The 25,150-nt window shown below is 43.1% G+C and overlaps 1 protein-coding gene across 4 annotated transcripts in view; it reads left to right on the top strand.

The window, feature by feature from the left end:
• DNM2 (dynamin 2) overlaps window positions 1–25,150 on the top strand; it is a 752,889-nt gene that overhangs the window by 409,185 nt on the left and 318,554 nt on the right. For all 4 annotated transcript variants that reach the window (XM_085600673.1, XM_085600674.1, XM_085600670.1 and 1 more), the window contains exons 13-14: window positions 4,532–4,583; window positions 24,166–24,279. In XM_085600673.1, the coding sequence (XP_085456799.1) occupies window positions 4,532–4,583; window positions 24,166–24,279 (166 nt within the window). The remainder of the gene's footprint in view (window positions 1–4,531; window positions 4,584–24,165; window positions 24,280–25,150) is intronic.

The following is a 25,150-nucleotide window of genomic DNA, read 5'->3' as shown; positions in this document are numbered from 1 at the left end:
AGGATTTTCCACCGACTTGCGCAGACGTGTATTTTTCTCTGATTAGGAGAAAAACGTGTTGGTGGAAGTAATGCTTAGGCGGGCTCCGTGTCTGTGTTTTGAGGTTGGTCTTATGGAGCTCTCTCCCACTGATTACAACTGAGAGCAAAACTTTGTATGTTTATGATGTCGGCTCCAGTTCCACATTGTATTCTGCTCTCTAGACCCCGTGAACGATTAACCTAATTAGTCTCCCTCCGATTGCTCTTCGACCTCCCTGCTTCCAGATTCTTCTAGCCCTCTTGATCCACCATATTCCATTGGGCTTGCTGCTCACTCCTTGAACCGAGTACTGTTCGTAAGCCTCCAACTTATCAATTCCCAACAATGTGATGCCTCCAGCTTCTAAAAGGCGCCAGGTGAAAGGTAATGTGCCAGAAGGCCATCCATCGTTTGACCTAGATGTTAAATATTCGAGAAAAATATCCAATGTTAGTGGAGTGAACCTCTGGAAAGCAGGCAGTGCTCTGAGTGCAGGTGGCCAAGAAGGCACCGTAGAAAGTTTGTAACTGAATGATCGCCCCTTTTCTCTCTAGCAATACAAACCACACAAGCTGCCTGTTGCACAGGAGAAGATATTTCTCTATTAGGTAATACAATAGTCTCCGCCCACAGTGATCCACCCAGATGTAAACTACAGGACGGCCTCTGGGTGACGTTGGAGCGGAGATTTTTTTGAAGTTAATTGGCAGAACCAATTTACATTAGTGTGTGTAGCAGTAGAACAGGGCGCTCTGAATTTACCAAGGTGACCTTAAACAATACACAAATACTAAAATATAATATTAAAATGTAAGGCTTTGACATCGTCCAACTGGCAGTTTGAGTACACTCCTATCTATTGAGTACACCTTGTATAACTGTGAGGATATTGTATGCAAAAGTAACACTGGATCCCTTTTCACCGAGCACCTGAATCTTGGAATTAAGGGTATAAATAAAGTCTCCCCTAGCAGTGTGTGTGTAATGCAAGCCCAGCTCAAACTGCACATCAAATGCTAAGGCTGCCTTACGTCTTAGACCAACACTTCCACTTTGTGGCGCAGAGGAGAACTTCCTGCCTGTGTAATGCAAACTTCAGTGTGTGTAAAATTAGACATTACACTCTAGGATTCCCCTTACTTTGTGATGTGAATGAATAGATATAGCCTTAGAAAAGATGCTCATGATTTCTCTTGGGAGTGGAGGTGCTGGCAGTTTATTTGCTCAATAGGATTTCTCCCTCTGTGTATTTCGAAGTTAATGATGGGCCTTTTGCTAAATTAGGAATTTCTTGAGCGTTCACTAAAGGTCTCCAGGTTCACATGACCATTGAAAGTCTCTTCTCAATGGCTTTAGTTTTCTCAACTTCCTCTAGATAGCTTGCTAGTATGAGATGTTGCATTGTAGAAAATCACCTTGTGTTTATGTATGTTCATACTTCTTTTTGAATGACAGGCTTGCTGACTTCACCAGCCTACCCCTAAGGGTGTGTACGTCTGCGAAGGGTTGTGTGGGTGAGGTACGGGGATTGGAGCTCCCCTTTTTAGGGGCATAGAAGTCCTGCTTGGGGTATCCACAAACAAGTTTGTGTGTTTTTAACTCGATACAAAAGCTGGTAGTCCTGTATAACCAACTATCTTTCGCTGGATACTCGACAACTTGCATGGCTTTGTTCTTAACCCCATGTTGCAAAAACATCAAGTTACTAACGTTTTGCATATGCCATGGAGTGTGACCACACAACCAAGCCACACAGATTAGTCTGTTTGTACATTTTAAAACAGTTGTCTTTTCTGGGCCTGCTTCAAAGGGAGAAAAAAAGGTGGAAGTTACAGATTGTTTTTAACATTGACTCCTTTTTGGGCCACTTGATTAACTCGTCTAAACCAGAGATACAGATTGCATGTCTGTTTATGACACCATAGGTTTGGGTGAGATCAAGTAGTTGGAAACAAGGGAGAATTGTGGGCCAGAGCCCCCAGCTTATCAGACACGGGTGATGTTTTTTCTGATTGGTGAATCTGGATGGTTACACATGATCTGTAGATAAAAGCTTTAACATTAGAGAAGGATTACCTATGGCAGACCTGGCAGGAATGTTTTTGCTTCTCAGATTGGTGGAATCTGTCCTGCTCTACATGGATTTCTGTCTCCCATCTTGCCTTTAATCAGACCGGAAGTGTCCCTATCTTTAGTGTTAGATTAAGACCTCCTTTTGTGTTGACAGCACTATGTCGCCAATCTGGAAAGGTTGGTCCATGGGAGGAGCACTTCTTGCTAGCAGTGGCACCAAGTTGGTCTCCAGGCACATCTTGCTTTAAGGTGGAGATCAACAAGTTCTCAGAGTGACTGTGTGTCGTTTTCTGATTGGGTAATTTCCTTTGAGACCAAGGGCGCTTGTAGTTGGTAGAGGCTTTCCCAGATGGTTATTGAAGTTGTATATGGACTTCAACAAACGAGAGAGTAAGAAGGAGACAAATGTGTTTGTCTATAAAAGGAAGTATGAGAACGATTGTACCTAAATGAAAAGAAGTGCTCAGTGTAGGCACCAAGACTGGGAATGTTCACTTACCCAATGTTTTCTCCAGGCTTCTGACGAGCCTTCCCAATTCACTGACCAAATATTGCTTATTGACGCACAAACTGAAATGTCTTATTAATCCCTAAGTGGACTGGCCGTTGAAAAACTGAGGCTTTCCCAACAAGCTGGTATTTCAGAAAGGTCATTAGTTGGTAGTTCATGCTCAGATGCACCACACGCTGCGTTACTGGTTGCCCTAGCCCTTACAGGCCTTTGTGAGATTGCTGGGAATGCTCGTGTTCGTTGTAGCAGCTTTGTATCTGTTTTGCATGTACTTAGTAGCACATCTGGTGGGGCTCTTGTGATTAGATCAAGGACGCTTGTCAGGTTACCCTAGTTAGAAAGCCGAACCTCTCAACATCTGGTTAATGTTTCTGTGACTCATGGTCAGTGTATTTTGTGAATTTCTCAACTAGTTGTACAAACCCTTTAAAGCCCAAACAGCCTGTGTAGCTGCGGTACCCTTCCATTTCCTCATTGTGTGCACTGTTTTTTTTCTCGTTTTCTGCTTTTCATGCTTCCTTCACAGTTCTCTTCTCACGATCTCTCCTGTTTTTCCTTGTGACACCTCCATTCTTTCCTCTGTGGACCTCTTCTGCATCACACTTTCCTCAGCTGTTACTATACAGAGCAGCACATGCCCGGGTGGGTATCTTGCATAGATGGTCGTGTTGAGTGAGTATATGATGTGTGCCATTGGGTCAGATATCAACTGTACCAGAGTACTGCTGCATTAAGAAAGATCTTCGGCCCTGTGCAGGGCACTCACTGATTCGCTCTTCCACCCCTGTGTGTGAGAAGCCATTCACTGAGTTTCTTAGGATTTATTGTTATAGCTCTACCAAAGGTGTGTGTAAAATTCTTTTCTGCATTTTTTTTTTTTAACTTTGTGCAGACCGTGACCATATTCAGCTCACAGCTGACAATAAAATAGTGCGCTACTGACCACATTTTAAGCTTTTCCCAAATAGTAAATTGTGCTTTCTATCCACTGTCAGTTTTATTATTTGACTTGTCTTGGAGATTACAGTGCTAGAGGAAGAATGCCGGCACCTCATTTTGGCTCATCTCAAATGTTAGTTATTTTTTGAAACCGTTTGTGGTATCCCTAAACCATGGGTGTCTGAGGTGTTTCTTCACACGTCTTAGTTCAGTTTTTAAATTGTTTTATGAAATTTGAGTACACCACTGTAGGAGAGTCTGGTGATCAGATTTTAAACTTTTGAAAACCTGCGCTTAATAGCTGTTAGTTTTTTAAAACGGGGATTTCAGTAAATCTTAGCCCCCAGTTTGCTTTGTATAGAACACGGATTTAAAACCATCCCTATGCTCAGCCTTTGCTCTACATGGCCCATCTCCCTTTACATCTCTGCCCACCTTCTACATGCAGATCCAACATAGTCCTCTTTCTCTCAACTCCCTACACCCCCTCTCAGTGCAGATCGTTCTCCTAGATTATCTTTAACTAAAAGAACCCCTTTCTGTAGACTTGAGCCCGCGACCTTCAATGTCAGGCTCAGGTTCACCTTTGCATCTAGGATTTCACGATCACCATATGCATTCACCTAAAATCCGTAATAATTCCCTTGACTAATGTGCTCTGCTTCTCGTCCCTCCAAGTTCTGTTTTTTGTTGATCGTTCACTCTAAAACTCTTAAATAAGCAAATACATACACTTGTTAAATCTATTTAATGAAGGTGAGTTACTGGGAACCTCAACAGTTTATAAATTAATGGATCTGAGAGAATCCACATTGCACTCAAGTTACAAGCCAGTCTTCTGTCTCCTCTGTATAAACCTCTGCATCAGTATTGCTGTCCAAGTCCATGCGCTCTACAGGGTTGTTTGTTTTTTGGTTCTTCGTTTTTTGGTTCTTCGTATCCTGTGTTCCCTTCAACTTCCTGTCATCTTTTCCTTCTGTCTTCCAGCGCTCAGCAGAGGAACACACAGACGAATAAGAAGCGGGCCATGCCAAATCAGGTACGACCACTGTCCTGCTCCTTTTGGCAGGGGAGCTATTCACCACCTCCAGCTTCTCCGGTGCGACTCGTGTTGTCAGAGTGTATTAGCAGAGGACAGTTTAGTGCTAGTGGCAGGGTGGCTTTCAAAACAGTAGTCCTGAATTTTTTCCGATCCCAGATTTAAAATTGTGCCTGAACAAAGGCATGTTGTAATTCCCTTCTCTCCAAATAGTGGTCTTTATTCTGTTGTTTCAAAGTGTAGTTTTAGCCGCAGATGAGTACTGCTACTAATATTGAAGCAAAACTCTCAGTGGGTGCTAAGAGAAAATGAGATATCTTTGCGCAATGTTGTTGCCAGCTGTGATGCGACTCTTCCTTAGAGTCTTTAGGTCTCTGCATGGACGATAGACTCTCAAGACTCTGGGAATGTCAGCCAGCATTGGATGCAAAGTATGAGGGAGTAGTGGCCAGCGTTCTGTAAGGAGATGACCTTCCCCTCTCTAGATTTAACATTAAGGTGTAGATCGTCAGTGAACGAACATCAGTGTAAAATGGGCTGTTAATTTACCATATGGACCCTTGAATAAACATTGGTTCTAGGTACCATTCGGTAATTTTAAAACACCCACTCACCTTTTTTATAGGCCCACACACCCGCATGCACAACTGCGGCGTCTCCTCAAAAGTTCGCTGCCAAAGAGCCCTCTCGTGGGGCCCGTGAGGGACTGCAGCGTCACCCCCACGAGGAGCAACGCCCGATGATGAAGCATGACACTTGCAAGGGTGTGTGAGGGCACTATATTGAAAAGGAGAAATTCCCCAATACACCTACGTTGATCCAACCTATCATGAGTCGTAGGTACCACAATTTGATCGCTTTCTTAGTTATGAGGAACTACTGTTACCCCCCCCCCCCCCCCCCCAGTACATATACGTTATCTTGTGGGAGCACGGGTACTGGACCTCCTTCCTTTCTAACTTCGCTCCCGATCCCCAATTCTCTTTGTGTGACTATTGGTAAATGCAGGCCTGGTAGGGAGCTATGCAGTTGTTCCAGGTCCAGCAAGTCTCAAGCAAGATGATAATGTAGTCTTCTAGGGTTTGAACCAGTTGTGGATTCCTAAGGATATTATGCACTACACCTGGACTCCTCCCTTCCTTGTACAGTAAATCAAGAGCTAGATAGTCAAAATCAAACTCAACCACGTTGTCAGACGTAAGGGTGTGTCCAACTCCTACTTACTCTGCATAGCTTATGTTAAATAAGACGTGGATATGTTCCAGCATATTTCCCAGCATGCTACCTGCCTGTAGCTGCATTCTTTGCTGGTGTGTGCAAGTGCATGCCGCAACATTAATATAAATCATTCCATCATATTCATTCTACCGTTTCTACACAAGATGTGGATTGTGGGCACCACACTTAAATGCGCAGTAGGTTCTGCCTCTGCTTGCCCTACATAAATACTTCAGATACTACTCTGTTTTGGTCTGAAATTATTCAAGTAGTGGGTAATGTGTTACAAATCAACACACTTAATACGTTGATGTGTTACTGTACGTTAGAATTTCAATTGTCTCAACATTTTATAGGTTTTCCTGCTATGTTAAGAAATATACTTCTTTCTATCTCTTCCCAAAGAGCCACTGGGTATCATTCCTCTTGATTCTGGAAACTCGAATCTTCAATTTAGTTATTTTCTTGTGTTGGGATCACATCCCTTTCCTGGTCCCTTTGATTGACATTATCTCTGTGTTACATGGTTTTACATTCCTTGCAGAGAGCAGTGCATGGGGGATGGTGCTTGCCAAAGGTTGTGTATATAACATTGCATTTTGTTCTGAATGAGTTTTAAAAGATTAAACCATTAACACTGAATATTAATTGCACGATTTTTTCTTTTACTGTTTTATCTACTTTCTCTTGTATTCTTTTCTACCATTTTTTGTGCTTCTCGCTGTCCCTGTGGCTTGTATTTCTGCATCCTTTCATCCTTTATTTGTCCACTTTTTAATAATGCGATCCTACAGGGTGAAATATTGGTAAGTACATTCAGACAAGTGTGTGTAGTGTGGAATAGTCCAGCCAGTGATGGGGGCTAACGTCTAGTCAAAGCATATGGAACATGACCTGCCCTTGCCCCATATAGCCAACCTTGATATCACTCGGAGTCCTGTAACTAATATTTGAGATATTTAGTTTTCTTACTCCCAAATTTAATGAAAAATGCAGGCAAATAGAAGAAATTGTAAGTATGTTTTTGGCAAGCTTTATGTGTCAACTCTGGAGATTGCTTGCACATTCATTCTACTTTCTATTGGCTAGCTCATTGCTGTTCACTAAAGCAACAAATAAATAAAAAAGCCGTCAAAACATGGATTTCTAAGTGGTGAAGTCTCTGAATGCACCAAGTTAAAATGCCTTGTCAGATATGAAAAGAATGCTCCCACCTTCCTAACATGAGAACTGTGGAGCTGAAAAACATCAAGTGATGGGAAGAGTTCTCTCGTAGGGGATTTTCATGTAGTCATAAGCGTTGAATAGTCCCGCCCATCCGCGGGGACCCCGGAGCACTTTATCCAATATATGTTCTTAAGTGATGAAGTTTACCTTTCTTCTGGAAGGCCTTGAAAAGTCAATTAAGCTCATGATGCAGCCTAGGGATAGGCTACAGAACTGCGGTAACTGCCTCTGGCTTAGCATGACGGGATATTGGTGGTCTCTCTGTTCTTAAAGGCACAGCTTTCTTTTTCTCTACTTATGACAGCCTGTAGGCTACAGGGCCCTGCACTACTTCATGTCTGTCTTCTCATAGAAAAAGGGTTTGTGAAGGTGTGCCATTGCAAAAAATAGATAATCTGAGAGCATAGGGAATTACAGTCTCTGCTTTTGCCATTCCAAGATGAAGAACTCTGACTACTGTAGCCTATCCCTGGGCTGCATTATGACTTAAAGTGACTTTTTAAGGCCTTCCCGAAGAAATGGTGAACTTTATCACTTAAGAACATATATTGGATAAAGTGCTCCGGGGTCCCTGCGGATGGCCGGGACTATTCAACGCTTGTTACTATAATGGAAATACTCCTATGAGAGAACTAGAAATACAGGTAAGAAACTATACCTTCTTTCTTCCCCAAGTGAAGAGAAAATACTGCTAAATGTATTGAGCAGTACATACCAGTGTAAAACTTGAGTCATAATGGGGTGTCATGACAACAGATACACGTCTTATTGGACAAAGACCAATCTTAAAAGTAACCATTTTGTTAAATACTTTGTGAATTTGTAATGTGGTTAACTCTCGTCCATGCAGATATTTGTTTGAGTGAGGTTCTAGAAAGTTAGGGGTCTGAAGGGGCAAGCAAAAATAATATAAAGCCAGTTCCCCAAACAAAGAATCCAGAAAATATTTTTCAATCCTCTATTGAAATGTATTCTGTCTGCCCTGGGTACACCTAAGCTTAGTAAATTAGGTGTTTGTTGTGAATGAAAATTATTACCAAAGCTGAAAAGTCTGGTATAGATCACTATTCAACGAACCCTGATCTAATAGGGTGTGTTTTAAGAGCAATGGCTAATTTTATTAATTTTAATAATGTAATAAAAAAAAGCCACTTGCATTTCTGGTGAATCATTAACATCGCCAGTAAAAATGAAAGGGGCAATACATCTTCAAACTTTTACAAAACATGCATGCGTGTCACTGGCAGTGCTCAATTTGTTAATTTATTTTTACAAAATGATGAAAATTCTATATATATATATTTAAGTTATACTGCTTTTAAAAGTTATCTCTTCCACTTTCTCCTTTCCTTTGTCAACACTGCATTTTCTGCTGACTCCTTCCTTTTGTTTTTCAAAATGAGATCTGTCCTCTTTGTAAATGACATTTTAAGGAAGCCAAGTCGCCCTTTGGGAATTTGGTCTGCCCCTCAGAGTTCACACAGGTCAAAGAAAGAAATCTGAAATAGAACAAAATATAGAATTGTCATAGTTATATTGAACTGTGACATTGCATGTCCAAGTATTCACTGCATTCTGCTATTTAACTTTCTATTGAGAACAGTGTTTATTTTCTTACATACACTTCTCTGCAGCAGCTATTCCCTGTTTTGCAACTGCTGAGTCTCCCCAAGACTGCCTGACTTGCATTGCTCTGTGCTCATGGTGATCAACAATAAAATCATTGACACAAATTCTGCTTGAATGGCTGTGGTTACTTTAGCCACAGTGAAATAGGCAAAGTGCAACGGCTGTTTAATTACTGTTGAGTTTGTTTTCATGGAGAAATAAACATGCCTTTTTCAACAGAATGTCACATTGAAACGCACATTAATGCATGCAAAAGTAGGCATACGTTTTTTAATAAACATTGACCAAGGCATGTCCCATGAGATGTCTTTTGGAACTGTGTTCGAACAGTTGGGCCCTCTCAAAAAAGATAGGTGTTTGTGGGTATACATACTGATGTACTCCCAAAATGGTAGGGAGCACAGTAATAATGCACCCGAAGGCATATATCCTTTCTACATTTATAAATTATTTGGTATCAATGTCCATAAACATCTGAGAATGTATCCCAAATATTTAGTGTCATTTGTTTTTCTACTATAAACAGCTTGAGTCTCCAAGATTTGTCCCAAAACGTTGTTTCTAAGTGTATTACAATGCTGCCCCATCACTGGCTGGAGTTTGAAGTTATAGAGAGCTGCTTATTCTGTTGTGACGGGAAGGTGGAGAGCCTGACAATCTGGGGGCTGAGGTGGGTTGGCGAATTCCATCTTAAAGCTTCTGGCTTCTGATTCATGGTCGAGGCAATGATTGCAAGAAGAGGCAAAATTTGCATGGAACGTGCTTGTGATTGGAATAGTGTTCAAAACAAGGTCCTTTAAGGGCACAAACCAATACTGCCCTGCATCTTTATTCATTTTTATTACTTCCGGCTGCTACTTGCACAGCACCCTACAACACCTTCCTACCCCAAAGCCCCAACTTGTATCCATGCAATTAGGAACGATCAGAGGTGTCGGAAGACCTTTTGAGGAGATGGTGCATCTTTCCGGCCTAGCTAGTGAATTTTACCTCTTTATCTCACTCCTTTTCATACAGACCAGGGCCAAGTGCTTAGGTTTAAATGCAGGCCAATCACTGCCATCCTGTCCCTAAAAGGGTCATTTGTTTAACAAGTTTCTGACTGTGATCCACCCTAGAACCCCAAACTTACCACCATCTTGACACACCTTTTGGTCTTACTATTACACTTGAGTAAACTGGAGTACTGCATGGTTGTCAACATTCAGCTGCTGTCCAGACTGTTTCCAGTATAATTGTAAAACTTGAGAACTATATTGTCCAGGTCATATATATTCTGGTGTACTGAGGTGGCATCCCTGTGACAGAAATATGTCTGTGATTCGTGGAAAATGTGTAAAGTACTGGCATATAGTATTGAATATAAGAGCAAAAAACATTACTGATTTCTAGTGCTGATTGAAGTATGACATGTTAAATTTGGAAAGATGCTAACATTACTGTAGTGTTCGATTTAGAAGGAGGTGAGCATAAACTAATATGTAGTGAAGGAGATAGAAGGGTGAGGGCATTATTATACTTTCACGTTGGTGGTAGGAGGTTGTAAATATATTAGTGTCATGCAGAGATTGAGTTTATAACAATGGGAACGTCCCTGTCTGGTTCTGCAGGATTTATCAAGATCTGAACTTTACTTTCCATTAGGATTGGGTTAAGAATGATTTGAATGTTCCTGTCCAGTACAGTTCTACTTAGAAACATCTGTACATTGTTCTCTGGTAGTGTTGAGTTTAGAAAGATGTTGAACTATTCTATCCAGTTATACAGGTTTTATAAGGATATCCGCACTACTGTTCATTAATCTTGGCTTTAGAAACACTTTAACATTACTCTCTAGAGTAGCTGACTTTACAAAGGTGTAACTATTAATGCCATGTAAAGTTTTTTTTTTTTTTTTTTTTTTTTAAGATGTGATTGTTACTGTAATGTAATCTTTTGAGGTAAACATATGAGCATTACTATCTCACATTGTGAGATTTTGGTTTGTGGACCTTACTCATTTTGATTTAGAACGATTTTTAACATTACTGTCATTCGGTTTTGGTTTTGTATAGATGTGAGCATTAATTTTTTGTAATGTTCAGTTTAGAAATACTCGAACATTTATCTCCAGGAATGTTACATTTAGAAGCATGTGAAGGTTGGTGCCCGGCAAAGTTAAGTTTCTTAAAGATGTGAACATTGCTGTCCTGTAGCTTTGGATAGATGGATGTGAGCATTATATTCCAGTATTGCTTGGACATACATTTGTAACATTACTATTTTGTACTGTTGGATGTATAAAGAAGTAACAGTTGATGTCAGTGTTGAATTTAGAAAAATGTCGGCATTGCTGTATTTTGCTGGATTCATAAAGGTGAGAACATTACTTTTTTGTAGTGTTGGATTCATAAAGATGTGACCATTAATGTCACATAGTTTTGGAATTGAATGTTCTTGTAGACTCTAAAGGACTAGCAAGTAGTGTTGGGTTTCCAATGAAGGGAACCTTACTGCCACATCGGATGTGTAAGTATGTAAGCATTACTGTCTTGTAGGGATGAATTTAGAACTATCTGATCATTAAGGTTTGGATATGTTTGAGGTAGAAAGCTATGAATATTACTGTTTGGTTTATGTCCTTTTGGATTTCTGAAAACGTAAATATTTCTTTCTTGTAGTGTTGGATTCATAAAACTGTAAGCATTACTTAGCAGGGTGTAGGAATTAAATGTAAACATTTCAAGTCTGTAAGATGTGAATGTTCTCGTCATGTAGTGTTGCATTTTACAAAGACGTATAAATCAATGTTATGTTCGACTTTTATAGATGTGAGCAATAATGCCATTTAGTGATGAATTTAGAAATATTTGCTCATTTCTGTTCAAGAGCAGAAAGGGATGTATGTTACTGTCCTGAATTGATTAATTTTCTGTTTTCTTGGATTTTTAAACTTGTCAACATTACTTCATATAGTGTTCAGTTAAGAAAGATTTCACCATTACAATATGGAAGTGTTGCAGGGAGAAATATTTGAATACTACTCCTTTTGCAGTTTGGTTTAAAGGTAATTTTGGGATTGTAAAGATGGGAACATTGATGTCTAGCTGTTTTGGAGATGAATGTGAACAATAATGTTTAAGATTTTGAAAGAAGAGACAATTACAGTCCTGTGGATTTAGAAATAGGTAAATATTACTGTTCTCTAGTGTTGGATTTAAACAGCTGTGAACATTACTTTCCTCTATTGTTGGGTTTAGAAAGCTTTGAATATTTGTCGTGAAGGCGGAGAATTTGGAAATAGTATTTTTTTTCAATTTCTACTGTAGCGGATAGAATAAAGTTTGTCTTAGACCTAAAAAGACACAAGCACTACTGTTCGTTGGTGTCGGACCTGGAAATATGTGAGCTTTACTTTTAAGTGGTATCCATGACTGTTCCCTCTAGCTTGGACCTTGGAAGATGTTCATATTTGTGTTCTGTAGTATGGAAGTAAAAAAAGTAGAAATAATGTTAATACCTCGTCTGACCATCTGAATATTGGCCCTTTGAGCACCTGCCTTCCAAACTCTTGCTGCTTTCTATCCAGTCCTCTTTCTTGCCTCTTGCTTTACCATCCTTTCAAAACATTTTTAAATTGAAAGTACCCTTTTAATAATCCCTCGAGGGCAGCTATTTCAGATGTGCATCTCCACAGGAGAATAGTGCACCACGCTTAACTTGTTCTTTATGCCCTCTTAATTTTTCAGGGTTGCCTCCTTCCCTCCGCAAGACAAACTGTATGAGTTAAGTTCCTCTAGCCTTCACAGGCAAAGTCCAAGCTTTTGTTGGTGTCTCCGTGCAACACATTGGTCTCCATGTGCTGTGGTGCTTTAGTACGCAGTGGCGAATGGATGGACCCAGGTTACTAGGCCGTTTTTCAATGTAGGTGTCTTCCTTGGAATTATAATCCAATACATCTCCGGGCACCCACAACCCTGGTATCTGATTATGAGTCAAAGGAAGGTACTTGCATTTAAAAATGTAGTTCTGCTATACACAGTCCAGATTCCAGGAGGGCGCAATAAGGGCATAGACAAAGGTATGGGAAACTAGCATGAGAAAATACATTAAATGCAATTTCTGGACCAGCGTCAGAGAAAGGGCTTCCTTGTTACTTGTTCTCTTAAGAGTTCAAACATCCAGTATTGCACTGTCAGTTGCAGGATGTTGTTGAGAGGGTAGTTTTCCTATGTGGACCACTCTGTAAGAAGACCTGATACCATCACCATAAAAATCTTATGCCAAACTCAGAAGAAGGTTTACCACAAATCATTAATATTTCTTGCATTGTTTTAATGTTTACCAACCTATATATTAATGATGTGTATAAGTGACAGTCACTTTCTTAAAATGTGAGTGAAATCCTTAAATACAGGAGATTTGACTTTGTGGTTTCCATTCCATTCCACGGGGCTTCTGCGCCACGGGGCGCGAAGCCCCGTGGCGCAGGAGAAGGCCTCCGGGGTGGGGATTCCTCAGCCAACGGTCCGGGACAGCCGCCAGCGGCCGGGAAGAGTCCGCGATGTGTCCCGCCTCTCAGCCCCGCTCACCTCGGCATCAGTCAGGCAGCAACTCTGCAGGCAGCACGGCGCCTTCCCCGCAGCAAGCAGCGCCCTCAGCGGTTCCCAGTCTCCGCAGTAGGGTGCAGGCCCCCGATCCCCGGGGTTTCCCAGCGTGCAGCAGCCGGCCAGGTCAAGTCCCGCTCTGAGGCCGTCCTCCGCTCCCCAGTACTCCAGCAAATATCTCGGCTCGCCAGAGTGCGAGCGCTCCGCTTTTTGCGCCGATGGATTCAGCAGGCTCTCACCAGTGCATCGGCGAGGGTTGTGGAAGGAACAGGCTGGTCAGGATAGCTTGAAGGATGATGATAATGCCCGGTCGGGCGGGAGCCTCACTACAGTGCGGCCATCTTGGTTTAGCGCCCCTGCACAAGGCAATCTTTAACTATACTTCATGTAAAATCTAATTCTAGCTCCATATGTGCCCATGCTGAGAGCTTTACTTTTGTACAGCATGACCATTTCTGCAACAGGCTTACGTCCTAGCTTTCTGGAGAAACTAGAAATTGTTGCACAAGAAGCCTCTATCTCCTGTTTCCTCTGCATAATTAAAATATCCCAGTTTAAATTCTTGTTAAACATAAGGCCTACATAATTAAAATATTTAGTCCTTAAAATGTCCCTTCCCCCATTAAAGTATTTCTTTAAGTGGGTATTCTCTGGGCATCGAGTCATTACATAGGATTTCTCATGGTTCACCATGAGCTTCATCTCTTGCCTTAATTGGTTAAAACCATTTGAAAGTGATTGTATCCCATTCGCGGTTCATACGATTAATACCTTATCATTGGCATACAATAAACCAGGAACAATAAACGAGAGCCTATTTTAGAAATGTCACAGATGCATGCTAAAAAGGTTTCTAAGGCATCTATATAAGCTACAAATAGAAAAGGGGCTAAAATGCAACATTGCTTGGCCCCTCATTTAACCTAAATCGGGGAGTACATCTCCTTGTTGAAAATATCGAACCCTCATATGGGTATCTTGATATTAACGTTTTTTAGGTCTGCAGGTGAAACAAAACAGTCATTTAGAGGTAAAAGTCTGTTGCCTTTATTAGTTGGGTTAAAAATATCTGTGAAATGTTTAGCCCATACCTGTTCCATAATGTGGCCTTCAATACCTGTGGTTGTCTTTCCAGATAAAAAGGGTTGATTTACTACCTCCCAAAACGCCCGGTTATCATTTTGGAGGGCAGCACTTTCAAGGTCCTCCCAGGCTCTAGTTAGAATTTCTGCTTTCCTTTTTACAACTGCTTGATTATAAAGCGCACTCGCAGTTCTAACTGCTACCTGGTCCCGAGGCACCTCTTCGGTGATTAAAACATTTTTATAGGCATTTGAGCATTCATGAATAAACCAAGATCTCACATGATTAGCTGTTCTAGGTATGTATGTATGTATGTTGACTTTTGCACCTTGGTTTTCTTTGAGGGAGTCCGCATCACAAGACCTGTTGTGACTCCACCCTTGGTACACATTGTACCAGCACACTGGCTCCACCTTAGATTGCTCTCTTCAGTCATCGGGTTCAGACTTTCGGGATTGTTGTTCAGGGATCGATGTGGTAACACACTGGTTCTTTCTTCTCAGTTCCAGCATTTCCGCCTTCAAACGTGATGAAAACAGTGCTAATGTGAGAATGTCCTTTGGTTCGTATTGCGCATGGGCTTCAGCTCCATCCTCAGATTGTTTTTTTCCGCCATCGGGCTCAGATGTAATACTTCGCGCTCCGGTTCCGAACTTTTCCAGTTCAACGATCTACGCAAAATCCTCGTTCATCGGTATTCTTCTGATACAAATCTTCTTAATCACCTTCTCTTCGACACTTCTTCCATTCCAGTCGTCGACGGCGGCCTTCGGGCCTATCCCGGCTCCGGTCTCGGCTGATGAAAAGAACTCCCTTCAAGAAGTGCCCTCGATGTGGGTCCAAATTCCCTCACACCGATCTTCATGAGGTGTGCAACCTCTGCCTCTCCCCTGAACACGAGGCTCGAGACTGTCCCGCCTGCAAGTCTTTTAGATTGAAAAAGACTATTGGAGATCGAAGGGCCAGATGCAACATGGCGCACTCCTCGACCTCCGCAACAGTCGGCATCTTCGGGGACGACGTCGAAGCTCCGGAACAGCAGCACACCGAAGGAGAAGACGACCTAGTCAGTGCTTCCGAAACCGACGACTCCGATGTGGAGGACATCACCCTGGCGCAGAGGGTTGTGAGTACTATAGCCCCTCCCACACCCGCGCCGACTCCCAAAAAGGCTTCGGTCACGCCTTCGCCTCCGGGCCTAGGCAAGACCAGAGACACTGCTTCAAACACCCAACCTTCGGGCCTGGTGAAGAAGCCTAGTAAGCCTTCTGGCGGCTCGAGCCGGCCTGCCATCAGTGCCGAAAAACACCCTTCGGCACCGAAGAAGAGATCGGCCTCTACCTCCACACCGAGCTCCGCACCAAAGGCCTCAGTGTCGAAACCCGGCCTCTCGGTGCCGACCAAACATCATAAGGCCCTCGGCACTGACACTCCTGTGCCGAAGCCTGTCTCGGCACCGAACAAAAATCGGAGGTTCCAAAAAAGCACGGCACAGACAAGCCTAAAAAGCCGTCGGCCCCGAAAACATCGGCGCCGACCGAACAACCAGTGTCGCAAGAACTATTCACACTGGATCCTTTGCAAAAGACACTTACCAAGGATCCAAAAACTGGACATTTGGCACTGTCTTCAAAAAAGAGACATTTGGACAAACCAGCTCCACTTCCACCCCCAAAGAGGAAGGACTGTGCTACCTCCCCTTTCGGAGTGCCTTCCCCACCTCCTCCACCTTCTCCTCCCCTGCCTCATCGCTCTCCGACCCTGTCTCCAGACCATGATGATCAGGGGGACACATACTACGACCCAGCAGATGTGCCACAAGACCCCACCCCTACTGGATCCCCAGACCCATGGGATGATTATAACAATCCAGACATCCCAGATGTCCCACAAGATGACCTTTATCCATCCAGGCCATCCACACCAGAAGACTCGTTAGGTTTTCACCACCTACTTCAGAGGGTGGCACATTATCACTGGGTAGAGCTACATACTGACCCAGTAGAGGAAGATTTCCTCCTAGACACCTTTGATAATGCACATAGGTCTACTGCTATACTACCTATGCTCAAAGGGGTAATAAAACATACGCCAGAGGTTTTTAAAGACCCAGTCAGGGCTAGGGTCCTAAACCCACGCATAGAGAAAAAATATAAAGCTGCCCCCACAGATCCTGCCTACATCAAAGGGCCAGCACCACTGGATTCCCTAGTGGTATCCACGGCTTGGAAGAGATCTAATTGTCAGGCGAAGCACCACCACCTGACAAGGAATCAAAGCTCCTGGACGCATCAGGGAAAACGCACTGCGTCACAGGCTGCCAATATATGGCATATCGCCAACACTCAAGCGCTATTGGCCAGATACGACAGAGCGCATTATGATGAGCTAGAAACCATCATGCACCATCTCCCAGAAAAGTACAAAAATAGGGCTAATGAATTGATTCAAGAGGGAAAAACCATTACTAATACCTCTATACGCTGTGCCTTAGACGCGACAGACACAGCCTCCAGGGCCATCAACACTAGTGTCCTCCTCCGTCGCCACGCTTGGCTAAGAGTTTCAGGCTTTAAACCGGAGGTACAAGCCTGCATATTAAACCATCCATTTGATCAACAACATTTATTTGGTTCAATGGTAGATGAGGCCCTCGAGAAGATGAAGAAAGACACAGATACGGCGAAATCTATGGGAGCCCTACAGTCACACCCTCCTAGGCGCTCCTTTCGCCGCTCTTCCTTTCGGGGCACGAGCAAAGGCTACTCCTCAGATAGCGCCTCCATGTCCTACAAATCCCCTCCTCAGTCCACCTTCACAAGGGGTTATCAAAGAGGCGGCTATAGAGGCAATAACAATAAAGGCAGAGGCAAAACAAATACCGCCCGCTCTGCCACACCGCCTACCCAATGACTTCCCCCTGCTCCCTCCAGACCATCCCACTCTGGTCGGGGGCAGGCTACAAAATTTCCTTCACGTCTGGGAGACCATCACCTCAGACAGATGGGTGACCCAAATTATTTGTTCAGGGTACTGCCTAGAATTAATATCTACCCCCCCCAAACATTCCACCCAAGCAACGCCCAATGTCACAAGAACATGCCATGTTACTAAAACAGGAGGTAATCTCCCTCCTGCAAAAACAGGCCATAGAACAAGTCCCCGCCAATCAGCAAAATTTAGGGGTCTACTCCCTGTACTTTCTGATACCAAAAAGAGAAGAGACTCTATGACCTATTTTAGATCTCAGACCTCTAAACACTTGCATACATTCGGACCATTTTCACATGGTAACCCTTCAACAGGTTCTTCCGCTCCTCTCCCAGAACGACTTTCTCACCACACTGGACTTGAAAGACGCATACTTTCACATTCCGGTACACCATGCTCACAGAAAGTACCTCAGATTTGTAGTGGACGGGCAACACTACCAGTTCAAAGTGCTCCCATTCGGGGTCACAACAGCACCAAGGGTATTCACCAAGTGCCTAGCAGTAGTGGCGGCACACCTCAGAAGACAGCACATTCACGTCTTCCCATATTTGGACGACTGGCTAATAAAAGCCACATCCTACAACCAATGTGTACACCACACCGCCACTACAATCCAACTACTTCACCAGCTAGGTTTCACGGTGAACCACCAAAAGTCCCAGATGACACCATCCCACACAAAGCAATACCTCGGTGCCACCATAGACACCTCAAAAGCCGTAGCCTATCCCAATCCTGCCAGGATTGCAAGCATCCAGGCATTGCGTCAAAAATTCATACCTCAACACGCTCTCCCAGCAAGAGTGTTTATGCAACTGATGGGGATGATGGCCTCTTGCATTTTCATAGTACCTCATGCAAGACTCCAGATGCGCCCACTCCAGGAGTGCTTAGCACGCCAGTGGAACCAGGCCCAGGGGCAACTGACAGATCTGGTGTTGGTAGACGGTCGCACCCATCGTTCTCTGCAGTGATGGAACACCACAAATCTTTCCAGAGGCCGACCGTTCCTGGACCCGGTTCCACAAATAATCCTAACAGACGTATCGCTCTCCGGCTGGGGAGCTCATCTGTTACACCTCACAGTGCAGGGCACATAGACGCCACAACAAAAGTTACTCCACATCAACCATCTGGAGTTACTGGCAATCTTTCTAGCCCTAAAATCCTTTCAGACGCAGATTTCAGGCAAGGCAGTCCTCATTCGCACAGACAACATGACTGCCATGTACTACATTCAAAAACAGGGGGGCACACACTCTCCACAGCTCTCTCAACTAGCACAGAGCATATGGAGATGGGCAATTCCACACAAAATCTTTCTCCTAGCCCAACATGTCCCAGGAGTCCAAAACACCATGCAGATCTGCTCAGCAGACAAACGCAGCAGATCCACGAGTGGGAACTTCACCCACAGGTTCTTCACCCGTTCTTTCAGAAAAGGGGGCTTCCTCAGATAGACCTCTTCGCCACCCACAAAAACAAAAAATGCCCAAGCTTCGCCGCCAAATACCCACACCCATTGTCCAAAGGCAATGCGATATGGATGAACTGGTCAGGCAAATTTGCATACGCTTTTCCACCTCTCCCACTAATTCCATTAGTGGTGCGAAAGCTACAACAGCACTCCCTCACGCTCATCCTAGTAGCTCCAACATGGGCCAGACAACCGTGGTACACCACGCTGCTGGAACTCTCGGTAGTGCCACACCAAAAGTTACACCTCTCACCATGCCTCCTAACCCAGAACTATGGAGAGATCAGGCACCCGGACCCAGCTCAGCTCAACCTTGCGATCTGGCTCCTGAGATCCTAGAATTCGGATACCTTAACCTTCCCCCTGATTGCATGAACATTATCAGAGAAGCTAGACGCCCTACTACTAGGGCCTGCTACGCTGCAAAGTGGAAAAGATTTGTTGTTTACTGCCATAACACAATGAACCCTCTAGATGCATCTATACAGCACATCATATGTTACTTGCTCCATCTACAAAGATGTAACCTAGCCTATACATCCATTTGGTTGCACCTCGCAGCAATTGCTGCTTACCTACAGAACAGACAGCACCTATCACTTTTCAGGGTGCCTGTCATCAAAGCCTTCATGGAAGGCCTCAAAAGAGTAATTCTACCCAGAGTACCACCCTCACCTGTGTGGAACTTAAATATAGTTCTCACAAGGCTAATGGGACCGCCTTTCGAACCTTTGCATAAATGTGAACTGCAATTTCTCACATGGAAAACAGCTTTTCTGGTGACCATCATTTCCCTGAGAAGGGTCAGTGAGATACAAGCACTCACTATACAGGAACCTTTTCTCCAAATACACCAGAACAAGGTTGTACTACGCACCAACCCAAAATTCCTACCCAAAGTAATTTCCCCCTTCCATCTAAACCAATCTGTAGAATTACCGTTTTTTTTCTCGCAACCTCAAACTGTTGCAGAAAGGGCTCTACACACACTAGATGTTAAAAGGGCCTTACTTTACTATATCCAGAGAACACAACCTTTCAGAAAGACAAAAACAGCTATTTGTCTCTTTCTCTCCACCACATAAAGGCAACCCCATCTCTAAATCAGGGATAGCTAGGTGGATTGTAAAATGCATACAGATTTGCCTCCACAAAGCAAAACGAACGCTATCTGTTCCCCCTTAAGCCCACTCTACACGGAAGATAGGGGCTTCTATGGCTTTTCTAGGGAACATACCATTCGATGATATCTGCAAAGCAGCGACATGATCAACACCTCACACTTTCACAAAACATTACTGTGTAGATATGCAAACCAAGCAACAAGCTAGTGTGGGCCAGGCTGTACTAAAAACACTGTTCCAAACCACTGCACCGGATACCGGTGGTCGCCGCTAGGGTTGGGTACTGCTATATAGTCTATGCAAAAGTGTGTAATCTGCAGCTCATATGCCTCGAACGGAATATGCTACTTACCAGTATGCAACTGTTCTTGGCATGTAGAGCTGCAGATCTACACACGCCTCCCCGGCTACCTGTATCCGTTCCAGTCTATCTTATTTAGATACAACACACATGGGTTTCTTTACTATTATCACTACGCTCCATCTTTCCCTGCTGGCGAAAAACAATGTGAGGATGGAGCCGAAGCCCATGCGCAATACGAACCAAAGGAGGAGTCACCGACCTCGTGACTTCCAAAGACTTTCCAAGAGGAAAAACAAACTGCAAACATCCGGGCCCAACACCCGATGGCGATCTATGCAAAAGTGTGTAGATCTGCAGCTCTACATGCCAAGAACAGATGCATACTGGTAAGTAGCATATTCCTTTCCATGTCCTTTAACTTTCTTGACCCTGCAAACCCCCACTCTGTCTTTGACACTATGTTTCACTTTCACTACTCGCCCGTTGAGTGGAAAACAATCTGAGGTGGAGCCAGCGTGCTGGCGTGTTTTAGACTAAGGGTGTCATAAGGTCTTATTGACTTGACTTTTTCGAAGAAAAACCCGATGCAAACGTCTGGACACAACTCTAGATGACAGAAGTATGTAAAGCATGTCAACTACAGCGCCATACACCACTACCAGATAGTTGGTGTAGGTAATATTTTCATATAGATAGAGATCTCGAGTTAAAGGTACTGATGTACATGTACATATACATAGACAGACACAGTAATGAAAATAAATGTCCCAAAATCCTGTCCTGTTATTTAGTATAACTGTACTAAATGTGTGCATTCACATATTTATTACTACAATGCAAAGGTAAAATTGCAATTCATTACCTCAATCAAGCAAACTTGACATCACAAAAATACGGGTTACTGCCCCACAGATTGTGTATTGTAATTGTTTAACACTTGGACCCAATTCTCCTAATAGTCACAAGGCCTTATCAATGTGATTTTGTCTTACAGAACAATTTCTACCCCCTTACATCCTGGTTTGGGTTAAATATCTTTTTTTTAAGCAAATACAATTGCATCAACCATGAATGCAGATGCGCACAATGTGTAAAATTTTTCGATCAAACCACAGTTCCACTTGGGGGTGGGGCCTGAAGGATTCATCATTCAGCAGCGAACTAAAGATTCCTTGTGTGGTCCCTGCCATTCTCAAGTTCTAGGATAGCTTGTGTCTTGCTCTGTACAATTGTATCATGTACAGTTGAATGCCCATGGCGAGTTTTAAAAAAGCCCTTCCAACTGCTTCTCTAGGCCCATCCATCCTGGGAACTGGATTGTAGTGGCACAGAATTTACTGCTCACATTAACAAAAAAATTGTCATAAAACCACCTGCATGTAGCTTTGGTTGTCTGCCATTGCTGTGGATAAGGTACATATGCTGTGCACCGTTGGCACCTCAAACAAGCTATAGACTGCAGGCTGTGTTGCGTTTCTCTTAACCCTGGTCTTCTGCGTGCAGCTTCGCTGTCCTTACTAACCTGCACAGTGTTATTAACCTAATTACAACTGTTGAATAGCATATTAATCCTCACTGTTTGGAATAACTCCTAATTTGAAATGTTAACCCATTTTGTTATTTCCAGAGAAGTTCAGATTTTCATCCCTTTCTGTCCCTTATGATTTGGTTCAAAGATGGCATGTTGATTCTGTGTTGTGTAGGTTGACCCATGTACTTTTATGTACCTCCACATACGGTGTCTTGTGAGTTATGGGTTTTGCCTGTCAGATGTGGTTGATTTAGTGGCAAGCATATCAAATCTTGCCCATCTGTTGATTGGTGTGAGGATATATTTGTTGAGCATATGGTCCACCGTTTCCAGGACAGGTTAAGGCTATGTATGTTTCAATATATACCTTTATGCATATTTGGTAGATTGGAAATGCTACTGTAATGCAGAATACTCATAAGTAATTTTTGTGATTTTGCTATTCGGCTTTGGGACCCTATATCTGGAACCACTGACTTCCCTGCACAAGGCTTCGGTGGTGGCTCGGTGGAACCAGCCGTGCATTTGCTCTGTCTGCTTGTGACCTACACTACGTGCATTGGAAGGCTGGCTGAGCAGTACCTATTTCTAAGCGCCAGTGTTGTTTTCTTGCTTTTTGTAGCTATTCCCTTCATAAGGTACTGGTTACTTTCTTATAGAGCCAGCTGGACTGCTAGGCATTACTCGAAGATGTGTTTTTTCTCAAGTCCTGTGTGTGGTCCTGTGTGTTCTGGAACGAACGATGGTCCTGACACCTTGTTATGTGGAAAGTGTGTTTGAGAATCACTTTGTGCTCTTTTCTCGCTCAGTCTGGAAAGTGCGCAATATGCATAGGTAAGGTTTGTGGGACTGAGACAGCGGTCCTGTGGCACCAGATCAAAGATGAGAGGCAAAAATCTGGTAGGGATACACAGGAGTCCACAGGACAATGTGAAGTAGTTTATTTAAAGCAAGACAAACTAGAGGATAAAAAGGTATGTTTTGACACAATGGGAATTTTTACCTACAAAGTCCAGTAAGAAGAGTATTATTATTTTTGGTTTGCAAATCCCCTTCTCTCTCTAGCCAGTGTTTAAATTAAATGTAATAAACGTTGTCCATATTCGCCACCCTTCTCCATGAGGATGTATTTTTTTTTTTGTATAACCTGTACCTCGCACCAGAACTCCAACATCAGCTGTATTACTTGATTGCCTATTCGCTCTCTGCAAAAAAATTCCAGCTTCCTGTAGCATTCCCAGCCTGTCTGCTGCTGAGCTTTGCGTCTGTGCTGCCAAGCTTCAGTGTCTGTAGCTAGTTCATCTTGTCAGCACTGTTTTACCTTACTTGTTTTTATTGATTTCAAAATGGTGTCACACTCCACCATGCAATTGGGATACTCCTGGCCATATATCTGGTTAAGCGAGCTATAAATGAGAATGATGTTTTTTAAATTTTCCTCAGCAGTTCAAGCTGTAATGTGTGATCATGATTAAGACATGGCTCATCAAGCAATCTTTGACAGACAACAGAATGCCTGTGGCAGTATTGCAGGGTTGGCACATTCGTAATTGCAGACTCTGATTTGCTTGTTTGTTGTGGGGGGTTTGCTAGGCACAGAAATGCAAGTCTTTCTACTCCCTCAGACCATCACTTTGAAAACGTAGTGTCCTTTCATGAGTGCTCCAGCCCTTCAACCCATCACTAGTATTAGCCTTCCTTGCACAAGTTGGTCCAGCCTGCCCATACTGACACCTATGACCATACTAGCAACTGACCTGGCTAATCCTGGTGCCCACATCCTTTATTCCGCTTTCCTGCTGGTCCATGCTAGCTGCGGGATAGTACTTGTGTAGGGAGCCTAGTGTCTGTGACAGGCCGCAAAGGAAACTAGGATATTTCATAAGTTTATAAAGCTATGTCATTTGCCAATCATAGTAAAGGGCCAGCACAAGGCTTTCCTCCAATATATCTTCAACATGGCATCCAGTGTGCCTATGTGCAAAATAACTGGATTGTGTACGTCTGAGGGCATTCCCCTTGTCTGCCGGATCAGATTCAGCAGAGAGAAGTGATTATGGTGACCGACTATTGCTAGGGTTCATTATGCTTAATTGTTGCCAGAATCAGTCACTCTCGCTCATCACTGCATGTTTGCGGAAAGCTCTGCTTGAAATCAAAACTGGGTGGTTAAGCGATGCTTTCTGCAGAATGTTGCATGTCGGTCTTTTCCTTGTATTTATTTGTTAGAATTTCATGAAGTTGCTAAGCCTTTGGTATTGTTTTCATTATGTTCCATCTAGTTCTCTGACATTGCCCAAATAGCATGATAGGGATGACACGGTTATGAGATGTGGACCGTAAATTTTGCTTCCCCCTTCCCCGCTCTCCAAATCTCCCCCACTTTTTTCCTGGTTTTTTTTTCTCCAGGTTATTCGAAGAGGATGGCTAACTCTCAACAACATCAGCATCATGAAGGGCGGATCAAAGGAATATTGGTTCGTGCTGACAGCCGAGTCTTTATCGTGGTACAAGGATGAGGAGGTAAGCAGTGGGTTAAAAAATAATATAATTGGGGGTGCATGAGAAGCAGTTTTATGCTGAGTTGTAGAAGTTTATATTATGTCTTGGTTCAGTGTTCTCCTGAAGTTTCCTGTTAGAGTTGACTTTGCAAAATGATAATTGTAAGATGTCGGGGACAATGGCAATCTCGGGTTTTGAACCAAATAACCAGTGGACTAGTAGACAAAAATAGCCACTGTCAGTAAAGCTGTCCCTACTGCTAACACCCATGTCCACTATGGTGGACCCTAATCTGGGGTTGTGAAGGTGAGTACATGTGAAAGGTCTTTACGATCCTTCAAGCATGGGTTCTTAAAAGCAGTCAAGTGTTCTGAATAAAACCCATTGAAGAGAGTCAGTGTAATGGGTTTATGCAATTTCATAATACTGGAAGTCAAGAGATTATGCTATCAATAGCATAGGATGATTAGATGACACAGTTTTGCCACAACATCATGTTTTCTGCCCTGGGCTTTAATTTTTCAGATCACTGCCTTCTCTGTGTTGCAGTCTGTGTGCTTCTGTTGGCCCAAATGGATTAATTCACTTCCTAATGTATCTTAGTGCAGATTTATTAAATCTTTTAGTGTCTTAATGAAATTTTAGTTCCATTCATAAACATTTATTCACCAAATCAGGGCGTTCAGGGGCGTGTAACCGTGGTTCAGTTCTACAGAACCTTTTGGACTTTGCTGCTGTAAAGAATGATGTGTATAAGGAAACTGCTGGACTTTAATGATGAGGCTTGATGAAGGGTCAAAACTATAACCCAGAATCACAGAAGGTCGGCAAAAACTGGTTTGTTAACCACCTTTTTCATTCGCATTGACTGCTTACAGCTAGAGCTTGAGGG

Source organism: Triturus cristatus, chromosome 4_2, assembly GCF_964204655.1.
Source record: "Triturus cristatus chromosome 4_2, aTriCri1.1, whole genome shotgun sequence".
NCBI lineage: Eukaryota > Metazoa > Chordata > Amphibia > Caudata > Salamandridae > Triturus > Triturus cristatus.
This window is presented reverse-complemented; position numbering and strand designations above follow the sequence as displayed.